General features: G+C 49.1%; 1 protein-coding gene across 5 annotated transcripts in view; it reads left to right on the top strand.

Moving 5' to 3' along the window:
- GBF1 (golgi brefeldin A resistant guanine nucleotide exchange factor 1) overlaps positions 1–26,681 on the top strand; it is a 2,300,480-nt gene that overhangs the window by 1,394,380 nt on the left and 879,419 nt on the right. For all 5 annotated transcript variants that reach the window (XM_085603553.1, XM_085603551.1, XM_085603552.1 and 2 more), the window contains one exon: positions 19,940–20,116. In XM_085603553.1, the coding sequence (XP_085459679.1) occupies positions 19,940–20,116 (177 nt within the window). The remainder of the gene's footprint in view (positions 1–19,939; positions 20,117–26,681) is intronic.

The raw sequence follows: 26,681 nt of genomic DNA, 5'->3' as shown, positions 1-26,681 counted from the left end.
AACGCGGTGAGCAGTAAGGAGCAGAAGGGCCCCCACGCAGATCTCGTGGATGCTGGGGAGGCAGACTTCGGTGCTGGAGCCGCTCAGGGTTAGGGCTTCTCAAACCCTAGGTCAGAGGTCTTCAAACTTTTGGATGCCGAGACCCCCCTGTCAACATTTTGAGGCGTAAGGACCCCCTCCTGACAAAAATGTCTAAACCTGTTGACTAAATTGCGTGGGATGAAAATGTAAATGAGGTTATGTGATGCCGCGTATTTTGGGATAGCATTGCTTCATTATTTTGATATTTGTTACACACAGTAACGCTGAGGAAAGATTTCACCCAATCAGTACCCATTTATAACCAAAATACAGCAATTATCATCATAAAGATTTCAAGTCAACCTTTGTGAAGGGCCTTCCACTCTGCAGCAATACGTGCTGCCACATTAGAAGCTCACCTGGCCCTGACCGGAAGAAGCAGGGGTCCCTTAAAATCCTGGCGGTTTTGTGTAGAGTTAAGCCGTTTACCCATGCAGCTTTCCTCTCACCCCCTCCCTTCCATCCCTCTCTCCTCTCCTAACCCCGGATCCCTCTCTCACTTTGCAGGTCATTTTCTTTCACCCCTTTTTACAACTTCTGAACTCTCCCCATTCAACCTCTCACTTCACCTTTAATCACCTCTTGCCATTCTGTCCTTGCACTGCCCTCATCTCTAACAGTCTCTCACATTTATCTCATGGTCTCTCTGGCCCTGTCACCTCCCGTGCCCCTCAGCACTTCTCATTCACCTCGTCTCTTCATTCAAATTTTTGTCTATTTGTATCGAACACCTCTCAAGTCCCCCCATTCCTCTTTCACATCTCCCCTTTGTTCTAACAGAAGCCCTCACCTTTGGATCACACTCACTTCTTGCGTGTCCACACTTCTCTTCGGCAATTCACATTTCTCCTCATCCCTGACCTCTTCAATCAAATTCTCTCACTCCCTTGCTGTCCTCTCTCATTTTGGGTGCGGATGCAAGTTCAGAATGGGATGAATGAATGTATGATTACTGATGGGCTTGTTTGAGTGAGTTGCATATTGAGTAGTGAGGGGGACAGGTGAGTGAAGTGTCACATGAGTGCAGGATGAGTAGTGTACTCGTGTGACTGCAGGTTGAGGTATAGTGTGAGCAGGACAAGTGCATTTTGAGTGCAGAGTGATCACTGTGAGTGCAAGGTGAGAGGGTGAATGGTGCAAGTGCATGGTGATCAGTGTGAGTGCATTGTGATCACTGTGAGTGCAAGGTGAGCGTGACAATAAAGGGCGAGAATGAGGAATGAGTTGTCTGAATGCAGGGTGCATTCCCAGACCCATGAAGTAACTCAGCATGGTATTGACGGGGCGTAGACTTTAAGATCTAAGTTAAACAATTGCGGCATTAATCGGGGATCGAGGGTGAAGGAAATAAATAATGTGCTGATCCTGCAACAAACTTCCAGTCCTATGGTTAGGGTTACCAGCAGATTATTTTGATGGCCCAGTCGGTACAAAAAAAAGCAGTCACCTAAAGCGGTATTTTCAGCGCTTATCTGTGCATACTTCCCTGGGCCGGCTTTAGTGCTGGTGGTGTCCTGTGCGACAATGTTTGTTGGTGCCCCCCCCCCAATAACCACCCCACCACGGATTCTCTCACTAGCACCCTTTAACAGTGACCAAGTCTCCATAACCCCACACTCTCAGATGCATTGAATTAGTTATATAGTGCCACTCATACCAGTGTAGGGTGTCCGAGCACTTTGCATCACACACACATTACACAGAGACAATCAATCATAAGGGTGTAAATCAGTGTATAGGAAATGTTACATAAGCCAAAGGACTAAAAGTATAGGAGTCACATGTCATCCATACTGGTAGGCAGCATAGTTCAAGAGTGCTTGGTGTGGAGAAGCACAAACTCAGAGTCGAAAAAGAAACAGCATAGTTGGGAGTTTCCTTTAATTATAAGAATTGATTTCTATCCAAATTAACCCTTTTTGCAACATTAATCAATGGTCTAATAATGTACTCTTTGTAGTGTGCATGCTGTTCTAGGATGAAAGTTAATAGCTCACTATCCTATATTAGGACTTTAAGTTATAAATTGCAAGTAACAAAAGGATGTCTCTTTTGAAAGCAGTAACCTGCTGATCTCTTCACATCATACGCACTCTGTAATCTACTTGGTACACGTTCTTTGCAGCAGGCATATTAACCCTCTGCACTAACTTCACCTAAGTCAAAACCTCAACTATACAAAATTCTGATCTCTCTCCAGGAAGATAATTAATCACGAGTTATCTTGACATTTATGTGAGGCCTGGCAATTGCCGGGGAAAGAAACGCTGCAGCAGGTGCTTCAAAAGCACAATAAACTTTCACACACGGCGCCCCCAGAAAGCCAACTTTGTATTCCTTTCCATTAAATGCATTCTCACACTACGGCAGTGAATGTAAAATCCAAATGTAAGGAATAGGCACAGTGGGGACCCAGGGGGTACTGGAACCAGCAAAAAATCCTAAGCCTCTGTAACCAGTTTACAAAGGCATGTTAAAATGCAAATGGTCTTTAAAGACCTGTGAAAAAACACGGGGGTGCCGGAGATAGGAATCCAGACACTGCCCAGCTGAGCCCCCAGCAGCTCAAGTTTCACTGCAGCAGCCCGGGCTGAGACACAGGAGGGGGGGGGGGGGGGGGGATGCTGAAGCCCTTGGGCCTGGGCAGAAGTGTGACTGGGAAGGCGCGACCCCCTTTGCATCACTCTACGGCCCCCCTGGGGGTCGCGCCCCACAGTTTGAAGACCCCTGCCCTAGGTGCACTCACTCGAGGGTCCCTCGGTGGGCGTGCTAGATAAGCGTCGTGCAGGTTCTGAAGATGGCCGGCCCCGCAGGTCTCGTCACACCTACGAATCTCAGCTGAGCTGATGATGTAGGTAGAGGTCAGAGATGGCAGGGAACCCGGGTCTCGTCGAGCTGGGCAGTCTTGATCCGTGGGAGAGACGTGCAGCAAACCGCAAGCGCTTAGGTGGTGCCTGCTGGTGCAGTGTGGCTACTCCTTAGCCACAAGGGAGAGTCTTCAGAAATAGTCAAGAGTTCCTTTCGTGGAAAGTAGTTCAAGATTCAGAATTATCCAATTTGGGAAGGGGACCCGCTCCCACCTTTATTCTAGGAAAAAGGGGCTGGCCCGTGACTAGGTCCTACCTATGGGTGGGACCAGGAGGGGGGTGGTTACACCCCTATCCTTTGTCCGGCTTCGCCCCAGCTCAGGGGCTGGTGTGCCCCCGAAACTGGCTTGAGCCGGGCTATGCACAGTGAGCACCGGGGTGCCACTTGCAATCACCTTCCTTTCAGCCCTGCCTACCTGGGATACACAAACCCTGTCTGGGATGGTGCTAACACCGCCCTTGGCAGGAACCCTTTGTCCAAGCTTCCCTCGCTGGAAGGTCTCCCAGCAGCAGGGGGTCAGACTTGTGTCTGGTGGCAGCATCCATTTTGTGATGCTGAGGCTTGAGTCAACTTTTAACCGGGGTTCAAGGTTACTTCCATGTCGTGTCCCTCTAGAAGGGTGGAATGCTAACCCCGTCGCCGGAACTGGCGAGGGGTTCGTATTCCAATTCGTATGACACCTTACTCGACATGTTTGGGTGACGCGATGCCAAAGTTAGCAAATAACCGCGAGGATAATAATGCACTTTAAGGTAGTTGGCCCGCGTCACCATGGAACGGCTATTAGGATTTGGTTCCGCAAGCCGTCGACGGGCTCAGCTCGCGCCAGAGCACCATCTCACATGATTCCCAGCACTCTGCCTTCAGGATTGATAAGGCCTGCCATAGGAGTGACTGACAGGAATCCATGCGTCCATTTTAGGGTTAGGTATAGGAATACTACACCTACAGCAACGGGTGATTACACCACCTTGCCCCAGCTGTCGTGCAGCCAGTTGTGTCAGATTTGGGCAGCCATCCAGGGGTGGCACAATACATGCTGCAGCCCCTGGTAGGCCCTGGGTACACCGATGCCCTGGATACCTGTGGTATGCTGATACAGGGACTGATAAGGCGGCCCAGTTCCAATTAGTGGATGCACCTAATGTACATGTGTGTTAATTTCGAGAGAGAACAGCTAGGCTGTGGGTCTGATTGGCAGGCCCGCAGCCAGGGAAAGTCGTAAACCAATGAAGCAAAAGCAAAATAATCTGGGTGATCATAGGATTGCAGACCCTACTCTCCTACATGACCCCCCCCCCCAAACTTTGGGACAATAAGCTAACCTTGACCAGGTGAGTCTTCTTGCTCTAAGTGGAAATATCTGGAGAGCCCATCTGCATTGCCATGATCAGTGCCAGGTCTATGCTCCACTGTGAAGTCCATCCCCTGTAGGGAAATGGACCACCTAAGTAGTTTGGGGTTTACACCCTTCATTTGATTTAGCCACAAGAGGGGCTTATGGTCGGTCTGAATCTTGAAGTGAGTGCCAAACAAGTATGGCCTCAACTTCTTCAGGGCCCAAACCACAGCAAAGGCCTCCCTCTCAATAGCTGACCAATTCTTCTCTCTGGGGGTCAGCCTCCTGCTAATGAAAGCTATGGGCTGGTCATGACCATCAAAATTCAGCTGAGATAGAACAGCTCCCACACCCAACTCCGAAGCGTCTGTTTGGACAATGAATGTTTTGGAGTAGTCTGGACTCTTTAGGATAGGCGCTGTGCACATGGCCTGCTTTAGGTCATCGAATGCCTTTTGACAGCTGGCTGTCCACTGAACTTTTTTTGGCATCTTTTTACTTGTCAGATCGTTTAGCGGGGTCACAATGGATCCATAATTTCTGACAAATTTCCGGTAATAACCAGTCAGGCCCAAGAAAGCTCGAACCTGAGTCTGGGTGGTTGGAGGAGCCCAGTCCTGTATGGCCTGTATTTTGCTCTCCAATGGCTGAACCTGGCCTCCACCTACAAGGTGGCCCAGGTATACAACCTGTGTCTGCCCTATCTGGCACTTAGTGGCCTTGATAGTGAGGCCTGCCTTTTGCAGGGCCTCTAACACTTTCCTCAGGTGGACCAGGTGATCCTCCCAGGTGGAGCTAAAGACAGCGATATCGTCCAGATACACCGCACAGAAGTCGTCCAACCCAGTGAGAACTCGATTCACCAGCCTTTGGAAGGTGGCAGGTGCATTTTTCAAACCAAAGGGCATTACCACGAACTGATAATGCCCACCCGGGGTAGAAAATGCTGTTTTGGGCTTGGCCTCCTCAGCTAACCTGATTTGCCAATACCCAGCTGTCAGGTCAAACGTACTTAAGTAGTTGGCCGAAGCCAACCGGTCTATAAGTTCGTCTGCTCTCGGTATCGGGTGGGCGTCAGTCATAGTGACTGCATTGAGGCCTCTGTAGTCCACGCAAAACCTCATCTCTTTCTTACCGCCCTGGGTGTGAGGTTTCGGCACAAGAACTACGGGATTAGCCCAGGTGCTGTCCGAGGGCTCAATGACTCCCAGCTCCAACATTTTCTGCACCTCTGTCTTGATGCAGTCTCTGACATGATCAGGCTGTCGATAGATTTTACTCTTTACGGGCAGACTGTCCCCAGTGTCGACCTCATGGGTACACCAATTGGTCTGACTGGGCGTCAGAGAGAACATATGTCGAAAGGATTGAAGAACCTGTTTACAATCCTTTTGTTGATGTCCAGAGAGGCTGCCACAAAAGACAACACCATCTACTGACCCATCGTCAGGATTCTGAGAGAGCAGGTCCGGGAGAGGGTCACTCTCCTCCTCCTGTCCCTCATCTGTGGCCATGAGCAAGCCCATGCCCTCCCTGTCGACATATGCCTTGAGCAGCCTGTTTACATGCAGCACCCTGTGGGGGCTCCGGGGAGTTCCCAGGTCTACCAGGTAGGTGACCTCTCCCTTTTGCTCAATGATCGTGTGGGGCCCTGACCATTTGTCTTTGAGTGCTGCTGGGGCCACTGGCTCCAGCACCCACACCTTCTGTCCAGGCTGGTACACAGTCAGGACAGCCTTTTGGTCGTGCCAAGCTTTTTGTAGTTCTTGGCTCGCCTCAAGGTTTTTAGATGCCTTTTCCATGTACTCGGCCATCCGCGAGCGGAGACCGAGCACATAGTCCACAATGTTTGATGCCGGCTTTCTGAGAGGTCTCTCTCATCCTTCCTTTACCAAACAAAGGGGTCCCCTTACAGGATGTCCGAACAGAAGCTCAAAAGGGCTGTAGCCAACCCCCTTCTGCGGGACCTCTCTGTAGGCGAACAATAGGCAGGGTATCAGGACATCCCATCTCCGCCGAAGCTTTTCAGGTAGTCCGTGAATCATCCCTTTTAGGGTCCTGTTGAATCTCTCAACAAGCCCATTGCATTGTGGGTGATAGGGTGTGGTGAACTTGTAGTTGACACCACACTCCTTCCACATAGCAGTCAGATATCCCGACATGAAGTTTGCACCTTTGTCTGAGACGACCTCCTTAGGGAAGCCCACTCTGGAGAACACTCCAAGTAGGGCCCGTGCCACCACAGGTGCTGTAGTGGTCCTAAGGGGAATAGCTTCAGGATACCTGGTGGCGTGGTCCACCACCACCAGTATAAACTTGTGCCCTGATGCTATCTGGGGTTCCATTGGTCCGACAATGCCGATCCCCACTCGTTCAAAGGGTACCCCCACCACCGGTAGTGGTATGAGGGGGGCCTTTGTCGTGCCACCTGACTTACCACTGGCTTGGCAAGTGACACAGGAGCGGCAAAACTCCTTCGTATCTTCGGACATGTGGGGCCAGTGAAAGTGTGGAACAATTCTGTCCCAAGTCTTATTCTGGCCTAAGTGACCTGCAAGGGGAATCTCGTGGGCCAAGGTGAGAAGGAAACCTCTCAGAGACAAGGGGATGACCAGCCTCCTGGTCGCGCCAGGTTTGGGGTCTCTTGCCTCGGAGTACAGGAGTCCATCGTCCCAGTACACTTTGTGGGTACCTGTGGCGTTCCCTGCAGCCTCAGCAGCAGCCTGCTGTCTGAGGGGTTCAAGTGAGGGGCAGTCTAACTGCGCCTTCCCCAGGTCTTCCCTGGAGGGTCCCCCTGAGCCCAGAAACTCAACCTGACCAGGTTCAAGCTCTTGCGGCTCAGTTTCCCTCAGTTCTTTAAGGTCAGCCTCCTCAGAGACTTGATCCACGACCTGGGGCAAGGGGGAAGGCGAAGCCTTACCCTTACTGCTCCTTTTCTTGGAAGGTGTCTGGTCCGTTCTTCCAGGATCCAGCACCTGTTCAGTGGGGCATCTTTTGGCCTGTGACCTGGTCACAGCAAGGACATGTACTGGCAAGCCTAACATTTCCATGTGAGTCCTCTGCTCCACTTCTGACCATTGTGACGTTTCCAAATCATTGCCCAACAGACATTCTACGGGGAGGTCTGAACTAACCACAACCTTTTTCGGGCCACTTACCCCTCCCCAGGAGAAATCAACAACTGCCATACTGTGATTGGTAGTGACGTTGCTGGCATTGGTCACTAGGTAATCGGTACCTAGCATGATCTGTCCAGGGTCCACAAAGTTAGGCGTCACCATGGTGACACTGGCACAAGTGTCCCTGTAGGCCTGAGCCACTTTTCCATTGATCAAAGGTGTCTGTCTGTATTTGCCCAAAGTATTGGGACTGGCATCAGGGGACATATCCATATCCCCTGTACAGACAAGGACGGCCTGAGTGAGCGTGCTGACTAAGTCGTCACTCCCCTCGGTTCCCAAGGTTAACCCAACTAATGCCTTGGGAGGCTCACTACCACTGCTGACTGTACTAGGGGGTGCAGGTGCCTTAGGGGCTGCAGTGGCAGGAGTTTGCCCTCCTTTCTTGGTGCACTCACTAAAGCAGTGAGTCTTACTTTTACAGTATTGGCACCACCTTTTTGACTGGCCTTCTTGAGTCTTCTTCTTCTGTGAAGCCTGACCCCCACCCTCTTTGGTTTGTTGGGGACCTGTCGAAGACTTCTGGTCATTTTGTTCGTTCTTGTTACTACCCTTTTGGTCTGCTTTCTTCTGACCACCCTGGTTCTGGTTCTGCTTGACCCTTGTTCTGACCCATCTGTCTGCCTTCTTTCCCAATTCTTGGGGAGAGGTCAGATCCGAGTCAACAAGGTGCTGATGCAACAATTGGTTCTGACAGTTGTTTAAAATCTGTTCTCGCATGATAAGATTGTACAATCCTGTGTAATCAGTAACCTTGCTACCCAGCAACCAGCCTTCCAAAGCCTTAGTGGCACAATCGACAAAGTCAGTCCAATCCTGAGACTGAATTTTCTGGGTGTCCCGGAACAGCACCCGGTACTGTTCCGTGGTTAAGCCGAACCCATCAATCAGTGTGTTCTTCAGGACTTGGTAGTTGTTAGCATCCTCAGCTCTCGTAGTGAGGAGCTTGTCCCTTCCTTTACCTTCAAAGGAAAGCCACAGTATAGCTGCCCACTGACTTGGGGGGACGCACTGGACAGTGCAGGCCCTCTCCAAAGCCGTTATCCACTTGTGGATATCGTCCCCTTGTTTAAAGGGGGCACTATTTTACTCAGGTGTCTAGTGTCTATACCCCTGTCTTTCTCTCTATTGAGAATGCTGCCACCAGTGGGATCTAACCCACTTAACTTCTGCTCTCGGGCCAGGGCAAGTCTTTCTTTGGCGAGGGCAAGTTCTTCCCGCTCGATCCTCAGATTGACTTCCCTCATCTTCGCTTCATGCTCCCTTCTCTGAGGGGACGTCATTCCTCTCTGAGAAGATGCCTGAGAGACATGTGTATGAACCGATCTGCCAGAGCCTCTGGAGAGAGACCTAGCTCGTCCGTTCCCAAGGTTAGGCCTGCTTGAGCGTGGGCCCGGGGCTCCCCCAGTTCCATTCTCATGCCTGCTTAAGTTGGTCCTTGTAAGCCTGCCGACTACTACTGGACCTTTGTCTGCCTCGTCCCCTGATAATTCCTCCTCCTCTTCCTCCTCTGTATGGAGGCTGAGGTCTGGGTCACCAAGGGTTCCCTCTAAGGGGGGCATGCTCCCATCTGGGTTAGAGGGGCCTACGTTAAGAGCCCTTCTAGCATCATAAGTCTCTAAGAGACCTATCAGGAATGGGACTGTAGGGTTAGAACCCTGTTTTAACTTCCTGGAGGCACACAGTTGTCTCATCTCCTTGAAGCTAAGAGCTGCATATCGTGACACGACCTGTGGAGGGTCACTGACCACTAAGGGAGTCTCCGCAGACTCTCCGTGGACCGACATGCTTTTCTAGTGAGGTGTAAGTGATGCACCTACCTACACTATGTGTTTACCTACTGATCCCTTGCTAAGAGTTGTAGTCAGGGTGTGCTAAGCCCTGTTACACTACAACAGCCGGTTCAGTAGAACTCGGAGTATTCTAAGTTAAGTTATATGTACCTGGGTACTTATGTGATCTTTCACTTCGATATTCTTAGGATACGCGTGTGGTAAAACAACAGCAAGCTCAAATCCCAACCGCTGCTTACCAATGTGAGAAGTTGGCCTGATATGTAGTGCTCACTATTCTAGTGATCACTGTGTATCATTCCAAACTACCCTTATTGATGATTGGTTGTAAGTCAACCTTTTAGACCAGCTATCCTAGTAGCGTGTGTGAGAAGTTGGCCTGATGTATGATGTCACTAGTTATAGTGTACACCTTATATCAGTCCAAATACCCTTATGGTGATTGGTTGTAAAGTCAACCTTATAGACCAGCTATCCTAGTGGTAGCATGGACAGGAGCAGTCTTAGGCTAAACTCTGAATGGCATGTGAAGCCAGCTGTGATACCATATATAATCCCTTGAATACCAAATGAAAGGACACCACAACAGATATATATATAAAATAAAGTGTATTTATTCTAAGCAAACCCTCAGCACTCTTTATGAGATTAGAGGTAAGTACAACACAGTCTTATTAATGCATACAGTAAGTCACACAGGTAAGTAATACAGTTAGGCCCTAGGGGCCACGCAAACCATATACTAAGTAAGTGGTATAAGAACCACTGTCACGGAAATAGAATAGGCCTAGGCCTAGGGAATCGCTGGGGCTACACTACACTAGCGTTAGTTAGGAAGTGGGAGGCCCACGGGATTCGTGTGCAGAGTGGAAACACTCACGCGTAATGCGTAAAAGTCAATAGCAATGTTACAGTTTAGAAATAGATAGATTTAGGACACTTCCGGAGTAGCTAGGAAGTTGAGACTTGAAAACTAGACACTAGGATAGTCACTATCCTGATGAGCACCGGAGTACCCAAGTTACCTAGCCCACAGGCTGCGGGTGCATAGGGGTGAAGATGCGTCGTTTTCGTCGTCGACTCCTATGGATGCCTGAAGAAAGATGCTGACAGGCAGTCAGGGGAGAGTGTCCGGTGGATCCCAAGGCTGGGATCAAGAAGAGAAGAAACCTGCAAGCAGAGGGGACAGAGTCAAGGTCACTAGCCAGTGACCACGTGGAACCAGGAAGGAACCAGGCGATGTCGTGAAGAGTTGCAGGTGAAGGTGAAGTTTGTCGCTGCAGCCAGGAGGACCAGGAAGCGTCGAGGACGACCAGGACCAGGAGGCGAGCTGTCCCCCGAAGGCTCTTGCTGTCGGCGGCGTCGAAGTTGGACTAGGACTCACCAAGCCTTGGCAAGCGGAACCCACGAAGAACAAAGGACTTGCTTCTGGTGCAGACCAGGAAGGTCTGGGGTGCTTCTTCTTTGCAGAGAAGCGGGAGCCAGTCTGGAGGAGCCAAACCAGCGCAGAAGATTTCAGGGTGCGTCGTCACAGAGGCCACTAGCCAGCGGGCAAGCAACCGGACAGACGCGGCAAGCAGGAAAATGCTGAAGGGCCCCACGCAGGACTCGTGGAGTGTGGGGGGCTGATCTTCGGTGCAGATGGTGCTTGGGGTTGGGGCTTCTCAATCCCCGGTGCACAACTTCGAGGGTACCTCAGAAGCTGCGCTGTAAGTTACTAGCCACTTTTCCCAGGTAGCCGGTCCCACGTCGCTCGTCGCCTCCACGGATCTCAGCTCTGCTGCAGATGTGGATGAGGGTCGGCGAAGTCTGGAAGTCAAGGCTCTGGTCGGGCTCTGCAGTCGGTTCCTCGTAGAACGGTCGCAAAGCAAAGGGTAGTCCCTTGATGGTGCCTGTTTGCACAGGGTAGCCACTCCTTGGCTACAAGGGAGATTCTTCAGTCTTCTTCTTTCGTCGAATGTCGAAGGTCCAGAGTTTCTGTTCAGTTTTGCAGGTTCAGGATAATCTAAAGTCTTGAGGCCCAACTCCCACTCTTATACTAATCTGGGGGGCTGGGATACCTGCTAGGTCACGCCTTATGGGTGGGACCTGGGAGGGGGTGGTTACACCCACTTCCCTTTGTCCAGTTTCGCGCCAGAGCTGGGGCTGGAGTGCCCCAGCGCCGGTTTGAACTGGACTATGCAAGGAACACCTTGTGTGCCCCAGGTATGTCTCATTCCTTTCAGCCCACCCTGCCCCAATACACTAAAGGCTGTCTGGGGAGGTGCTAGCACCTCCCCAAGCAGGAAACCTATTGTCCAGGCCTCCCTGGCTGGGATCACTCCCAGCAGCAGGAGGTCAGACTTGTGTCGTGGCAGCAGCATCCATTTTGTGATGCTGAGGCTTTGGTCAGAGGCTAACAGTGGAAGTATGATTTTAACATGTCTTTCCCTCTAGAAGGGGGGGATAATATTCTCATGTCCAGAAATGGCATGGGGGTATTATTCCCTAGTGTTAGACACCTTACACGACATGTTTTGATAAAGCCAAACCATAGTTACCATAACCGTCTAAGATTATAAGGCACTTTAAGAGTATATGGTAGGCTATATCATAGAACAGCTATAAGGACATGGTTCCGAAAGCTGCAGACAGGCTCAGCTTATGCTAGAGCACCATCTCACATGTTACCAAGCACTCTGCCTCCAGGATTGTCAAGGCCTGCCATAGGAGTGACTGATAGGTACACATGTGTCTATATGTAAGTTAGGTATAGGAATACTACACCTAAGCAAGGGGTGATTACACGACCTTGCCCCAGCTGAGTGATCAGCCAGTTGTGTCAAAATGGAAGGCCAGGCCAGGGGTGGCATAATACATGCTGCAGCCCCTGGTAGGCCTAGGGTACACCTATGCCCTGGGTACCTAGGGTACACTGTACAGGGGCCAATAAGGTGATCCTATCCAAATGGGTTATGCACCTAAAGTACATAGTATTAATTTAGAGAGAGAACAGCAGGGCTGTGGGTCTGATTAGCAGGCCCACAGCCACATCTAAGTCGAAAACCAGTAAAGCAAAAGCAAAAAGTGGGGGTGAACATAGAAAGCAGACCCTACTCTCCTACAGCGTGGATACGAGCAGTCTTTAGGCTAAACTCTAGAGGGCGTGTTAAGCCAGCTGTTTACCATCACATATACCCCTTGAACACCAAGTGAAAGGACACCACACAAGCTGTTATGAAAATAAAGGATATTTATTTATAACAAGACTACCCTGGCTCTTTATGAGTCAGGGAGCTAAGCACACTACAAAACTCTTATGAAAATACTTCTGGTTGCACAATTTACACAAATGCCCGAAGGGCACGAAACCATTCCACTGCAAGTGGGATGGGAGAGGTTAGAAAGTTTAAAGTTACTGATTCCGGAGTGATCCGATCAGTGGGACTAAACGAAAAAGGAACTGGACACTTGTAAAGCGAACCTGCGATGGAGCACCGAAATGCTCGAGTTACCTAGCCCAGAGGCTGCGGCTGCGGGAGGTTCGGCAAGATGTCGGGAGTCCTCGTTGTAGTCTCAGGAGCCTGAAAGAAGAGTTGCTGGCAGGCGACCAGTGACGATGTTCAGCGAGATCCAAGCCTGGATCGGGGATGAAGGAAACCTGAAAGCAGAGGGGACTCAGTTCTCAACCGCTAGCCAGCGATCGTGTGGGCACCAGGAGGGTACCGGCTGAAGTCACCTCGACCAGGTGAGTGGGTGACGTCGGACTCGGCTGTTCCTCGGACCAGGAGGCGCGGCGGCGACCAGGATGGAGGGCGAGCTGTCCCACGAAGGTGTCTGCTGTCGATGATGCTGGGCCCAGGAATGGGGCTGCGGATCTTGGCAGTGGCAACCCACGCGGGGGAGTCAAGATGGCGTCTGGAGTGGACCAGGAGGGTCCGAGGTACTCCTCTGTTGAAAGGGAGCAAGAGCCAGTCTGGAGTAACCAGACTAGTGATGAAACAATCGTGGTGCGTCGTGAAGAGGGCCACAAGCCGGTCGGCAAGTGGTCGGACAGCGCGGTGAACAGCAAGGAGCGGAAGGTCCCCCACGCAGATCTCGTGGATGCTGGGGAGGCAGACTTCGGTGCTGGAGCTGCTCAGGGTTAGGGCTTCTCAAACCCTAGGTGCACTCACTCGAGGGTCCCTCGGTGGGCGTGCTAGATAAGCGTCGTGCAGGTTCTGAAGATGGCCGGTCCCGCAGGTCTCGTCACACCTACGACTCTCAGCTGGGCTGATGATGTAGGTAGAAGGTCAGAGATGGCAGGGAACTCGGGTCTCGTCGAGCTGGGCAGTCTTGATCCGTAGGAGAGACTTACAGCAAACCGCAAGCGCTTAGTTGGTGCCTGCTGGTGCAGGGTGGCTACTCCTTAGCCACAAGGGAGAGTCTTCAGAAAATAGTCAAGAGTTCCTTTCGTGGAAAGTAGTTCAAGATTCAGAATTATCCGATTATCCCATTTGGGAAGGGGACTCGCTCCTACCTTTATTCTAAGAAAAGGGGCTGGCCCGTGACTAGGTCCTACCTATGGGTGGGGCCAGGAGGGGGGTGGTTACACCCCTATCCTTTGTCCGGCTTCGCCCCAGCTCAGGGGCTGATGTGCCCCTGAAACTGGTTTGAGCCGGGCTATGCACAGTGAGCACCGGGGTGCCACTTGCAATCACCTTCCTTTCAGCCCTGCCTACCTGGGATACACAAACCCTGTCTGGGATGGTGCTAACACCGCCCTCGACAGGAAACCCTTTGTCCAAGCTCCCCTCGCTGGAAGGTCTCCCAGCAGCAGGAGGTCAGACTTGTGTCTGGTGGCAGCATCCATTTTGTGATGCTGAGGCTTGAGTCAACTTTAACCGGGGTTCAAGGTTACTTCCATGTCGTGCCCCTCTAAAAGGGGGGAATGCTAACCCCGTCGCCAGAACTGGCGAGGGGTTCGTATTCCAATTCGTATGACACCTTACTCGACATGTGTAGGTGATGCGATGCCAAAGTTAGCAAATAACCGCAAGGATTATAATGCATTTTAAAGTAGTTGGCCCGCGTCACCATGGAACGGCTATTAGGACTTGGTTCCGCAAGCCGTCGACGGGCTCAGCTCGCGCCAGAGCACCGTCCCACATGATCCCCTGCACTCTGCCTTCAGGATTGATAAGGCCTGCCATAGGAGTGACTGATAGGAATCCATGTGTCCATTTTAGGGTTAGGTGTAGGAATACTACACCTACAGCAACGGGTGATTACACCACTTTGCCCCAGCTGTCGTGCAGCCAGTTGTGTCAGATTTGGGCGGCCATCCAGGGGTGGCATAATACATGCTGCAGCCCCCGGTAGGCCCTGGGTACACCGATGCCCTGGATACCTGTGGTATGCTGAGACAGGGACTGACAAGGCGGCCCAGTTCCAATTAGTGGATGCACCTAATGTACATGTGTTTTAATTTCGAGAGAGAACAGCTAGGCTGTGGGTCTGATTGGCAGGCCCACAGCCAGGGAAAGTCGTAAACCAATGAAGCAAAAGCAAAAAATCTGGGTGATCATAGGATTGCAGACCCTACTCTCCTACAATGAGGACTATACCACCAGTCTGTTCCGGCCTGCCCTCTCCCTATGCTTTGCTGTTAGGCAAAAACGTAAGGGGGTGTTTGTGGCGCCAGCTGGAATATAGCTATTATAAGCGAGTTAAATTTAAGACAATGATCAGTGCCTTTCAGGTCTTTCGCAATATCCTTAAAGTATTCGGAATGGATAAGCTAAATCATTATACCCCGATAAGAAATAATGATAATTTGCCACTAATATTTAAATGCGTATATTTACGAAAATGGCATTCTGCGGGCATTCATAGATTAGGAGATTTGTATAGCACCGGTCGTACTATGTCATTTGAGGCACTGAAAACTCGCTTTAATTTAAGTAGTGATCAGATATTTCAGTATAACGCCATTACGAATTATTTAGCAAAGAAAACTGGGGGGCCTGCCGGGTTTGTAGCAGTAGGCCTTAGACAAATTGCTTGGCACGAAAACACCGAGGATAGGAGATATCTACTGTATTTTGAATGAACAAAGACCTGATGATCTAATTAAAACTGATGCTAAATGGCAGCTGAAATTAAATATTCCACCTAATCTATTCTGCTCTGCCTTGAGCCTAGCTCGATCTTTTCTTCTATCCCCTAAACTACAAGCACAATTTTATAAAACAGGATATTTTATGTTTATAACTCCTAACAGGATAGCCATATGGGCAAACGGTGCTGGGACTACTTGTCCTCGGTGCACAGAATACAGTGCGGACTCTGTGCATATGTTCGCTACTTGCTCAAAACTTGAGGTATTACTGAAAGAGGTACAATTGTTTCTAAGTAGAATTCTCTTTTCAGACATTCAACTTATGCCAACTACTATTATGCTAGGGCTATATGATCGGCTTGACCTTAAAGAAGGGGGTGCATTATTGTTCGTTGCTATGACTATCCTGCGGATATGCATTGCTATGCATTGTAAAGATCTGAATCCCCCGTCGTTTGGCCAATGGCAAGGTAGATTCCTTGCCACTTATAGGTTGGAAAGAGCAGTTTACGCTAAAAAGGAAAGAAGGGCAAGAGAAAAGGGTTTGGTGGTCTGGGGCCCCCTGACTAGATGGCTAGATACATTGAATACCCAAGTTGCATAACATATTTCTTTTTCTGTCTCCCTTTCCTCCGACTCCCCCGTTCCCTGTTTGGCCTATGTATATCCCTGCTCTCCTTTCTAAGGTTAGAAAGATATTTTCTATTTTTTGTATTCATACCGAATGATTGTACCTTAATTCTTGTAAATATCATATGCCCCTTTTATTCATTATTCACTCTTCTTTTTTATCTTTTTTCTTCTGTTTTCTTTTCTTGGACCTGGGATGGGGGGGGGGGGATGCCGGAAAATGATGAATTAATTGACTTGTAATGTGTTGGTAATTAAAAATAAATTAAAAAAAAAAAAAAAAAGGAATTTCCAAGGCGGCACTCGCTCGGAGACGCTTTTCGTTGCGAGTGGAGTTGCGGTCTGTTGTACGCCTTTCCGCCTATATCACTCCTGCCCAGAGTGCTGAAGAAGATCAGGCGCGACCGGGCCCAAGTAATCTTAGTGGCTCCAGATTGGGCACGAAGGTACTGGTATCCCGAGCTACTCAGTCAATCGATCCTCCGGTACGACTGCCTCTTCAGGAGGACCTTCTGTCGCAGCAGCAGGGGACGGTCCTCCACCCGAACCTGTCCAGTCTCCACCTCCATGCTTGGAGATTGAGCAGCGACAGTTGATGCCATTTTCCTTGCCTCCTGAAGTCTGCGATGTGATTCTGGCAGCCAGGCGTCCCTCCACAAAATCGGTATACGCCTGCAGGTGGAACAAATTTGTGGCATGGTGCACAGCAAAGGCTGTGGATCCCCTTTCCGCCCCTCTTTCTGAGGTTCTCCTCTTTCTTCTTTCTTTGGCCAGCAGGGCTCTGCTCTGGGCACCTTGAAAGGTTATCTTTCTGCGATCTCTGCTTTCTTACGGCTTCCTGATCAGCCTTCACTTTTCAAATCCCCTGTTGTTTCGCGTTTTCTTAAAGGCATTACTCACATGTTCCCTCCTGTCCGTTTCGTAATGCCTCAGTGGGGATTTGAATCTTGTCTTGACCTTTCTGATGTGCGCTCCCTTTGAGCCTCTTCACAATTGTCCCCTTCGTCTTCTGACTCTTAAGACTGCTTTCCTGATAGCTATCACCTCGGCTAGTCGGGTGAGTGAGCTCCAGGCTCTGTCATCTAAGCCTCCTTTTCTTTCTGTTCATCCGGACAAGGTTGTCCACCGGACTCGTCCTTCTTTTCTTCCAAAAGTGGTGACCCCCTTTCACATCGGGCAATCTGTCACATTGCCCACCTTCTTTCCGGCTCCGCATCCTTCGAAAGAGGAAGAGAGGCTCCACCGTCTGGACCCCAAACGTGCGTTGTCCTTTTATTTGGACCGCACCAGACTGTTCAGGGTGGACGACCAACTTTTTGTTGGATACGTAGGTGCTAAGAAGGGGAGGGCTGTACACAAGCGGACCATCTCACGGTGGGTCATATTGTGTATAAAGGTTTGTTACTCCTTGGCGAAAAAGGACCCTCCTGTTGGGCTGAGAGCCCATTCCACCCGGGCCACAGCAGCGACTACTGCCCTGGGACGGGGAGTTCCCTTGCAGGACATCTGTCAGGCGGCGACGTGGGCCTCACTGCACTCGTTCGCCAAGCACTATTGCCTGGACAGCCAAGTCCGGAGAGATGGCTTCTTTGGCCGTTCAGTTCTCCAGGACTTTCTGGTGTGATCTTGGTTCTCAGACCCACCACCGGGGTTGGTATTGCTGGGGTATCTATTCTAAGGTGAGGAATCTAACTAACGTGTTTCTTTCAGATGAACAAGTTACTTACCTTCGGTAACGATGTATCTGTAAGAAACATTACTTAGTTAGATTCATCACCGACCCACCCATCCTCCCCGTTCTGCGAACCGACATCTAGGGTTAAGGCCATCCTGTTCAGGGCCCTAGACTTTTTGGCACCAGTGTCGGTCTCTTGCATGGCTCTGCGTTCCTGGCGCGGAAAGCTTTGTACAAGAACTGACGTCAGCGCGCGAGGGCGGCGTCTAAGTACTCCGTCATTCCGGCGCACGATGCCAACGACGGATGCGGAGCCGCAGACGACGCCTAGCGACGCGCAAGGGGTATTGCTACAAAAATCTTTCCGGATCCAGCCTGACGCCTGGGCATTTTCTAAGGTGAGGAATCTAACTAACTAATGTTTCTTACAGATACATCGTTACGGAAGGTAAGTAACTTGTTCATTAGCATCGCCCTGTTGCACTTCGGGTGTCTTTGGTCCCGCTTGTCTGTAGTGCTTCTGTCCTTGTTTTTACGGGTCACACCGTATCCACCGCTGTGCGGCAATGTTTAGTACTATATTGGGCTTGTCTTCCAAGGTACTAGCTTAGCATTTATATTTCTGCTGTATGTGGCCTCTTTTCTCACCACTTCTCCTAAAGCGGATTTATTCCACATTCCCTGCTGCCCCGCACACGTGTTTCCACACTTGTGCTTGGATCATACTCTTTTTTTCCTGGGGTGTATTTCTTAGGAATACTTGCTTCTTGTGGTCCGGGGCACTTACATTGATCCTGACTGTTTCCACTGTCATACCTCTAGCTTGCAGGGGACCGTGGTTCTCCCTGAGGAAGGGGGGTATGTTTCTCTTTCTTTCATGCTGTGTCCGTGGTCACTGACCCGGTCTGCTTGTGCCACCACCTCTATGTGGTGCTCGGCTGCCTGCTTCCCCTTTTGGGCCATGACCCTCTTGATGTCCTGCCGGCTGGGGATTTTCTAAGTTAAGGAATCTGCGGCTAGACTATGTCTCTACCAGATACATCGTTTCCAAAGGTAAATAACTCAATCTTCAAGCTCTCTTCCAAGCCCCCTTTCTTGTCTGTGCATCCGGACAAGGTGGTGCTTAGAACGAGACCTTTCTTTTTAATGTGGTTACACCTTTTAATATGGGTTAATCTATCACCTTGCCTAACTTTTTCCTGCCTCCGCACCCTTCCAAGGAGGAGGAGAGATTCCACCGTCTGTACACAAAACAGGTGCTGTCCTTCTACCTTGACTGCAGCAGAGATTTTCGGGTGGCTGATCAGCTCTTTATTGGATATATTGGTGCTAAGAAAGGTGAGGCTGTTAAAAAATGTACTTTCTTACGATGGGTTGTGCTTTGCATAAAGATCTGCTGTGCTTTAACTAAAAAGTAACCTCCAGTGGGGCTGCATGCTCACTCTTATAGGACTACAGCAGCTACCACTGCATTGGCACGTGGAGTCCACTTCTTGTTATCTGCCAGGTGGCAATATGGGTATCTATGCACATGTTTACCAGACATTACTGCCTGGACAGCCAAGTCCGGAGGGACGGCTATTGTGCCCATTCAGTCTTCCAGAACTTTCTGGGTTGAACTTGGTTCGCAGTCCCTCCTCAGGGGATGGTATTGCTGGGGTATCTATTCTAAGGTAAGGAATCTATAACTGTCTCTTTCAGATGCACAAGTTACTTACCTTCGGTAATGATGTATCTGTAAAAGACATATGTTAGTTATAGATTCCTTACTGCCCCACCCATCCTCCCTGCTCTTTGAACTGATTTCTAGGGATGGGGACTCCCTTACAGGGCCCTAGTTGTTGTGCACCAGTGGTCAGTGTCTTGCATGGCTCTGTACTTCTGGCGTGGAAAATCGTGTCAGAACTGACGTCAGCGCGCAGGGGCGGTGCCTAAGTAGGCACCGCGACATCTTTCCACCGACCACGATGCTGACAACAGACGCGGAATCGACCGATGCCACCTACCGACGAGCAGGGGTACTGCTGAAGAAAAATATCTGGATCCAGTCTGACGCCTGGGGGAAATTCTAAGGTAAGGAATCTATAACTAACTTATGTCTCTTACAGATACATCCTTACCGAAGGTAAGTAACTTGTTCTTTATACATAGCTGCTGACTCCCCACTACTCTTTGCATTTTTTGTTTACATTTATTTGCCAGAAGGAGAACTGACACAGTGGGTGAGTGCGCAGTGGCGTGACCTTTGCTTATCCAGCATAGGCAACTTAATGATGTTTTTTGCTTTTTCTGCAGACTATTGAGACCCTGCCTATGGACTTTGGAGGCAACCCTAAAGCACAGATTGCTGCAAAGACTGTTTTTGATTTGGCTCATCGACATGGGGATATACTGCGAGAAGGCTGGAAAAACATAGTGGACTCCATGCTGCAGTTGTTTCGAGCTCAGTTACTGCCAAAGACCATGGTGGAGGTAATGCAGTGTTAACATTAACATAAGAATGATAATGAGGGATCAGTTGGTGGTGTGCAATCCAGTAGAGAACTCTTCATTAGCTTTTCAGATGATGCATCATAATTGTTACATCTTGATTTTTTCCACTTAATTATTTTTTATCATGATTTTCAGAGAAATTGAAAATTATTTATAACTGGTCCTTTAACACAAACTATCCCTTTCTCACGTATTTTAAAAAAAAGTCTGAGACAGGCTAAGGTGATTCAATTGTTTATCAAACTGAGTACGTTTTCTGAAAGGGTTCCTAACAGACACTAAAACTAATTGAAGTAGGAAAATAGAGGAACATACGTTTTGTCATCATGGAATCATGAGTGGATTTAAATGCCAAAATACTTTCATAAACCTATAAATATTCTCCCTTCAATGTATAGGATCCCAGTACTTTACACAGTGTATTTCTTTCTGATGGAAACTTATAACTGTAAAGTCTGTAAAGTAGCGCTGGGATGCTCTCGGATAGCCAAGGCGCTTTAGAAATGCCTTTTCAATTCAATTCTTCACATTTAGAATATCCCCAGGCGACCGACTGGTCCTGGAAAAACATAACCTGCAATGCTTATATGCCGGAGTACATGGTGCCATATGTCTGTGAGGTGAATTTGTACTGCCTTTTAAGTTATGGAGTTAAGCCGCATATAAATTCTTCCCTTTTTACACAGACTTAATTTCCTTTCTTTCCTTACCCTTTGAAGTGGATCAGAAGCTCTGCTCTCAGCTTTGGCTGATATCTGATGGCCCTAAATGTACAAACAATGATGCCTCCACTGAAGACTACAGTAATCAAACCATGCAGTAACTGCAGTAAGCATATGTTGGCACCTCAGCTCCGAGCATTTCTCTGTCATATGACAAGTATGCCCTCAGACTCCCCAAACCAATTTGAAACCAAGATGTGAAGGTCTGTCACTGAGCACAATATGGTGTCCAGATCAAAGCATAGATCTTCTTCCCACTCCAAATCATTGTCCTGATCTTAAGGCCATCCCTACAAACTTCTTCACAGTAAATATTTTCCAGAAAGTCAAAACACAAGAAAGCCAAGCACAGGAGGGCAGTAACTGACCCCGATGGTATTTGCCGCCCCACCCCCACCTATTGATTACATCGTTGCACCGTGGGTCTTGTGACTACACCCATGTCTATCTGCCAGTCGCACCTGACACACGAGGACTGCCAAGAACCCTAGGCGTCAGCGGTGGCGGCCTACTTAAGGCTTCCTACTTTCCTTTAGTCTAGAGGTGCTGCTGCTGCAGGGGCCAACCCCTTTTGCCCCGGTAATCTGCCTCCGTGATGTCCCTGCCGGCTCCTGATCCTGTCCTGCTGCAGGTCGTTGGGTCGAAATGATTGTCATGCACTGAGCTGACGCTTGCTCAAGCCCTACGAGGAACATTTTGGACACAGTATCCACATACCCCAAGTACCATCCCCAGGTTGACTTCAAGTGCTTTATTCCCCACAGCTACCCCCTTCCCTTTCGATGTCCAAAACAAAGGCCACTGCCAATTGTCGTTCTCTGAGGCGGCTAAAGGCCTGCCCTCAAATTAACCGCTACCGCCCACCCTACCATAATAGTCATCCTCCTTTGACACTTCAGTGAAGGATCCCGAGGATATCAAGCTTACTATCGGATCACTAGAACCCTTGTTGAAAGAAACTGCCAAAAAACTAAAGTCGCTCGGCTCCAGTGTCCCCACCCTCCGCTTTTGGCTGGATGGGACGGAACAGCAGATCATCACCCTGGAATAACAACTGCAGACCGGACCAAACTTGGGTTCTGAACTAGAGATCTTCCTTAGGAAAGTAACAGATTTGGAGGACTGGAGCAGACGAAGCAATGTCCTCACACGGAATACACAAATCTACAGGCAGAGATAACCTCTGCCAGTACTTGAAATCTTTCGTTCCCCGCCTACTTGGTCTCTCATTTAGACCAGAGATGGAAGCTCAAAGCGCCCATTATCAGGCAGTGGTGTGGTCCTCATCATGTAGTACACTTACCAACCCCTTTAGGTTAAGTATGTTTCATCAGTTAAACCTCAGCTCAACCCTGGATAGTTGTGGTTCTGAGCAGCAAGATTTACAGAAAGGGACAACTGTAAAGCATTTAAGCAGTACTGAAACCACTGAAGAAGAAATCGGAGACACAAAAAAGATGTGATACCAATTCATAAAAAATAGGCTGTGTTATTTATGTATTTTTAAACACCACAACGAAAATGATACACCTAAGAGTTCCAGAGATGTAGAATTTACAAGGTATAAAAAATCAAAGCCTATCACTCAACTGTGAACAAGTATTGGCATATTCTACAAATTTAGAAGTGTTTTCACAAAAAAGTTGGGCTAGTTGTATTGCTGTCACTTAGAGAATCATTTAGGTGACCAACTCCAGTAAGGAGCCAGCAAGGTCCTCAGAAACAGTTACTTCAATAGCTGAAGCACTCTTCAGTCCATTCCAGGCACTTTTATCTGTTGCAATGGTTTAATATGGTAGTGATCCTGATGCAAGGGATACAGAATGCTGAAGATGCTTAATGATGCTGTGGATGTGATGCTATTGATGGGGATATTCCTGCGGCTACTCCTCAGTCCTGGAAGGGTGTCAGGCTCTCCTGGTCACAGGTCTGGCATCCCTCTAAGTACACTCTGTGCTGGTAGAAGTCCAGTCGCCACGGGGCTACTGCTCGCCCAGTATTGGGTCTGGTAGAAGCCCAACCACCCGGTATAGCAGTCTCAGCCAAATAGTTCTCTGGCCCAAAATGTGTCTTCTGGGAGACCAAGCTGCTCTCTAACGACTTTCTGGGTTCAGCAGACTCTGGTGCAACTTTGAACATCGGGTCCTTGTCTCTGGTGCTGAACGATAGTGGTGTCAAGGTTCTGAGCTACCAACTTAGCCCTTCAAGCTTCTTCAGCTATTGTGGTCCTCCGCTGCGAGCAGTTGCTCAGCCAACTTACTCTTGGAGTCTCTGGTTTCGGCTGGGCCCCTGAGAGGACTTCTCCACAAGCACAACACAGCAGGCTTTCTCCTTTTCTATCGACCAGATTCAGCAGGTGTATCCACGCAGGTACCACCTCTCTTCGCCGGGTCTTTGGTGCAACAGGGCAGGTCTTCTTCCAGTCTAGTCGAGATCTGAGTTCTGGGTGCAAGGGGTGCCCTATTTATGCTCAGAAAAAGCCCTCAGGGTAGACTCAGTCAGCAGCCAATGTCTACTAGGTTCCCTCCCTCCTGATGACCACTTCTTATGAAGTGTAGCTTCTGGCTATAACAGAATGCACCATTCTGCCCACTTCCAAGATGGCAGAACCCTTCTCTTAGCATCCAGCGCTCCTTAGCCCAACCCAGAGGTATTGCTACCAAGGGGGTACATGCCCATGGAAAGCAGTTTTGCTGCTGGTTTTCACTTCCCTGTCCTTAGTGCCAGCTGTTTGCCAAGACAATGAAGCAGCCACCATCTCCCATGTGTTACCCTTTTGCCTTTCTAAGGAGGCTTCTCCTTTGAAGCTCGCCTTTTGTGCCAACACCCTTGTGACTTATTACAAGAGGGAGCTAACATCTATCTCCAGAGCAGGCTTGTATTGTCTCCTTTCTTGGTAGTTGTAGGCGCATCTCCCCAGGGGGGGCAGAAAGCGGTCTCTGAGACAGACTACTTGTGCAACCGTTAAAGGCACTGGAGCTTGAAGGCAACAAAGTGTCAATTTTGTAAAAGTTGCGCACCGCAAAGTGTTACATTAATTTTGACTTGAGGGTCAAGTCAGGCTTAATGTAACAAATTGTTTGATACCTTGGAGTACCAACTTTGATTGCACTGTTCCGGAGTTAGTGCAGCCGAGGGGTTAGCTTGTAACCCTATACTTGCCAATGAGTCCAACAAGTCCTTCCGCAGTAAAAAAGGCAGTTTGACGTTTTTTACTGCCAGAACATGTAAAATACATGTTTTGCCCTGAAATATAGCAGGCTCGGGCGGCCTGCTATAAGGGTGACTTACACATATTTCAAATGGAGTTTTGGCTCTGTGTCACTCCCTGGGTTGGACAACCAGTGCTGCAGTTCCTGGGGTGACTCTCTAACTTACTTGCCCTGGGTACCATGTGCTTGGGACTGACAGGTTAATTAGCTATAGCCAATGTAACATGCACGTTTTGGGGTGTCAGGCACTTGCACGGAGGTCTGGTTAGTGGGCCTCAGTGCACTCTGAGTCGAAAAACCAGTATCATCAATCCAAAAACATGGAAATGACCATACAAAAATAGTCCTTACATGGCCCCCCTCCAGATGAAAGGTGATAAGCAACTAACCTTTATCCTGGTAGTTTTCATCATTTAGTGGAAGAACCTGGAAAGGCCATCTGCAATGTCATTGTTACCCTGTCGGGCAATGGACCACCTCAACAGCTTGGGGTTCTCTCCTATCATCTGCAACAGACATTTGAAAGACCAGTGGTCAATTTGAACTCTCTGAAGTGAGTCCCAAACAATTGGAGTCTCTGCTTCTTCAGGGACCAAACCACAGCAAAGGCTTCCCTCAATGACACTCCAGCGCTGTTCTCTGGGGAGCAACCTCCTGCTAATGAAAGCAACAGGCTAGGCTGTTCATGGCCATCATGATTAGTCCGGGATAGGACCTCTCCTCTCCCTTGTTTAGAGGCAGCTGCCTGTACTATGAACTGCTTAGAGTAATCTGGAGTGATTGAGTGCTGATCTCATTTCTTCCATCAGTGTCAAAAGTCTTTTGACAGCTCACTGTCCAGTTTACCTTCTTTGGTTGTTTCTTGGAGGTCAGTTCTGTGAGGGGTGCCACAATGGTACCATACCCCTTCACAAACCACCTGTAGTACCCAGTCAAGCCAAGGAATTTCTGGGTCTGGTGGTTGGAGCCACCCAGTCCACAATTGTTTTGATCTTGGGTTGTAAGGGTTGAACTTGGCCTCCACCTACAAGGTGGCCCAAGCATACAACAGATCTCTGTCTTGTCTGGCACTTGATTGCCTTGATAGTGAGGCCTGCATTCTGCAGATCCTCAAAAACCTTGCCAAGGTGGATCAGGTGAGCCTGCCAGGTGGAGCTATAGACAGCAGTCTCATCAAGATATGCTGCATTAAAGTCTCCAACCCAGCAAGGATGTTGTTCACCAACCTTTGGAAGGTGGCAGGGGCATTTTTTAATCCAAAAGTCAATACAGTAAATTGGTAATGTCCATCTGGGGTTGGGAATGATTACTTTTTTTTTTTTCTGAGGTCAGGCCAATCTGCCACTATCCTGATGTCAAATCAAAAGTAGTGAGAAACATTGCTGTCCCTAACCTGTCAGATAGTTCACTAGCTCTATAGATAAGGTGTGCATCTGTCTTGCTGACTGCATTGAGATCTCTATAGCCTGCACAAAACCTCAGCCTTGGTTTACCACCCTTGTAATGAGACTTGGGGACTGATACGACTTTGACGGCTCAATCACCCCTTACTCCAGCATCTGATAGAGATTTCTAGCTGCAGATTCCTTACCTTTGAACTTTTCAGGCGTCAGACTGGATCCATAAACGTTTGCGAAAGCAGTACCCCTGCATGCTGTCAGGTGACTTAGTTCGGCTCTGTTTGGCATCTTTGATGCCTTTGGTGCCATATGTGATGTCGCTGTGACCTATATAGGCATCTGTAAGAAAGTCGGATCTTTCTTTTATGATTACCCCTGACTTTTAGCTTTTTTGTCAGTATGTTTGACTGTAGTTTGCTGGGATTCTGATATCCAGGACCCCAGAGCCTGTGCTCTCTCCCAAAAGAACAAGTTACTTACCTTCGGTAACGATATATCTGTAAGAGACATATATTAGTTATGGATTCCTTACCTTAGAATTACCCCCAGGCGTTAGACTGGGTCCGGAGAATTCTTATTCAGCAATACCCCTGCGCGTTGCTAGGTGGCGTAGGTCGACTCCTCGTTTGTCATTGGCGTCGTGATCGCCAGAATGACGTTGCGGTATCTACTGAGACGCCGCCCCTGCACGCTGGTGTCAGTTCTTTACACGACATTCCATGCCAAAAGCGCAGTCATGCAAGACTCTGACAGTGGTGCATAAAACTAGGGCCCTCAAAGGAATTACCTTACTCTAGAAGTCAGTTCGCAGAACGGGGAAGATGGGTGGGGCAGTAAGGAATCCATAACTAATATATGTCTCTTACAGATATCGCTACCAAAGGTAAGTAACTTGTTCTTCTGATGGATACATCTGCCAGTGGATTCCTCACCTTGTGAATATCCCCTGCGCCAGCAACATTCGGAAACTTTTGTAGCAGTCCACGCCGATGTGGTCGAAGGCGACGTCACAGAGACACGGCTCCGCTCGCGACTCCGCTGACGTCACCGGCTCCATAAGAAGACCCCATCGGCGTGATGACGTCAGTTCCCTTTTTTCCGCACCGACGACGCCAACGGATTTCGGGAATCGTTACTGGTAGCTGTTCTGGTTACTTTGTATGTTTTCTGGATTTCTCTGTCTATCTTCTAAAAATGTCGACAAGGAAGT

This window comes from Triturus cristatus, chromosome 1_2 (genome assembly GCF_964204655.1).
Source record: "Triturus cristatus chromosome 1_2, aTriCri1.1, whole genome shotgun sequence".
Lineage (NCBI taxonomy): Eukaryota > Metazoa > Chordata > Amphibia > Caudata > Salamandridae > Triturus > Triturus cristatus.
Note: the sequence above shows the minus strand (reverse complement) of the source record. Positions and strands in the feature narration are given on the sequence as shown.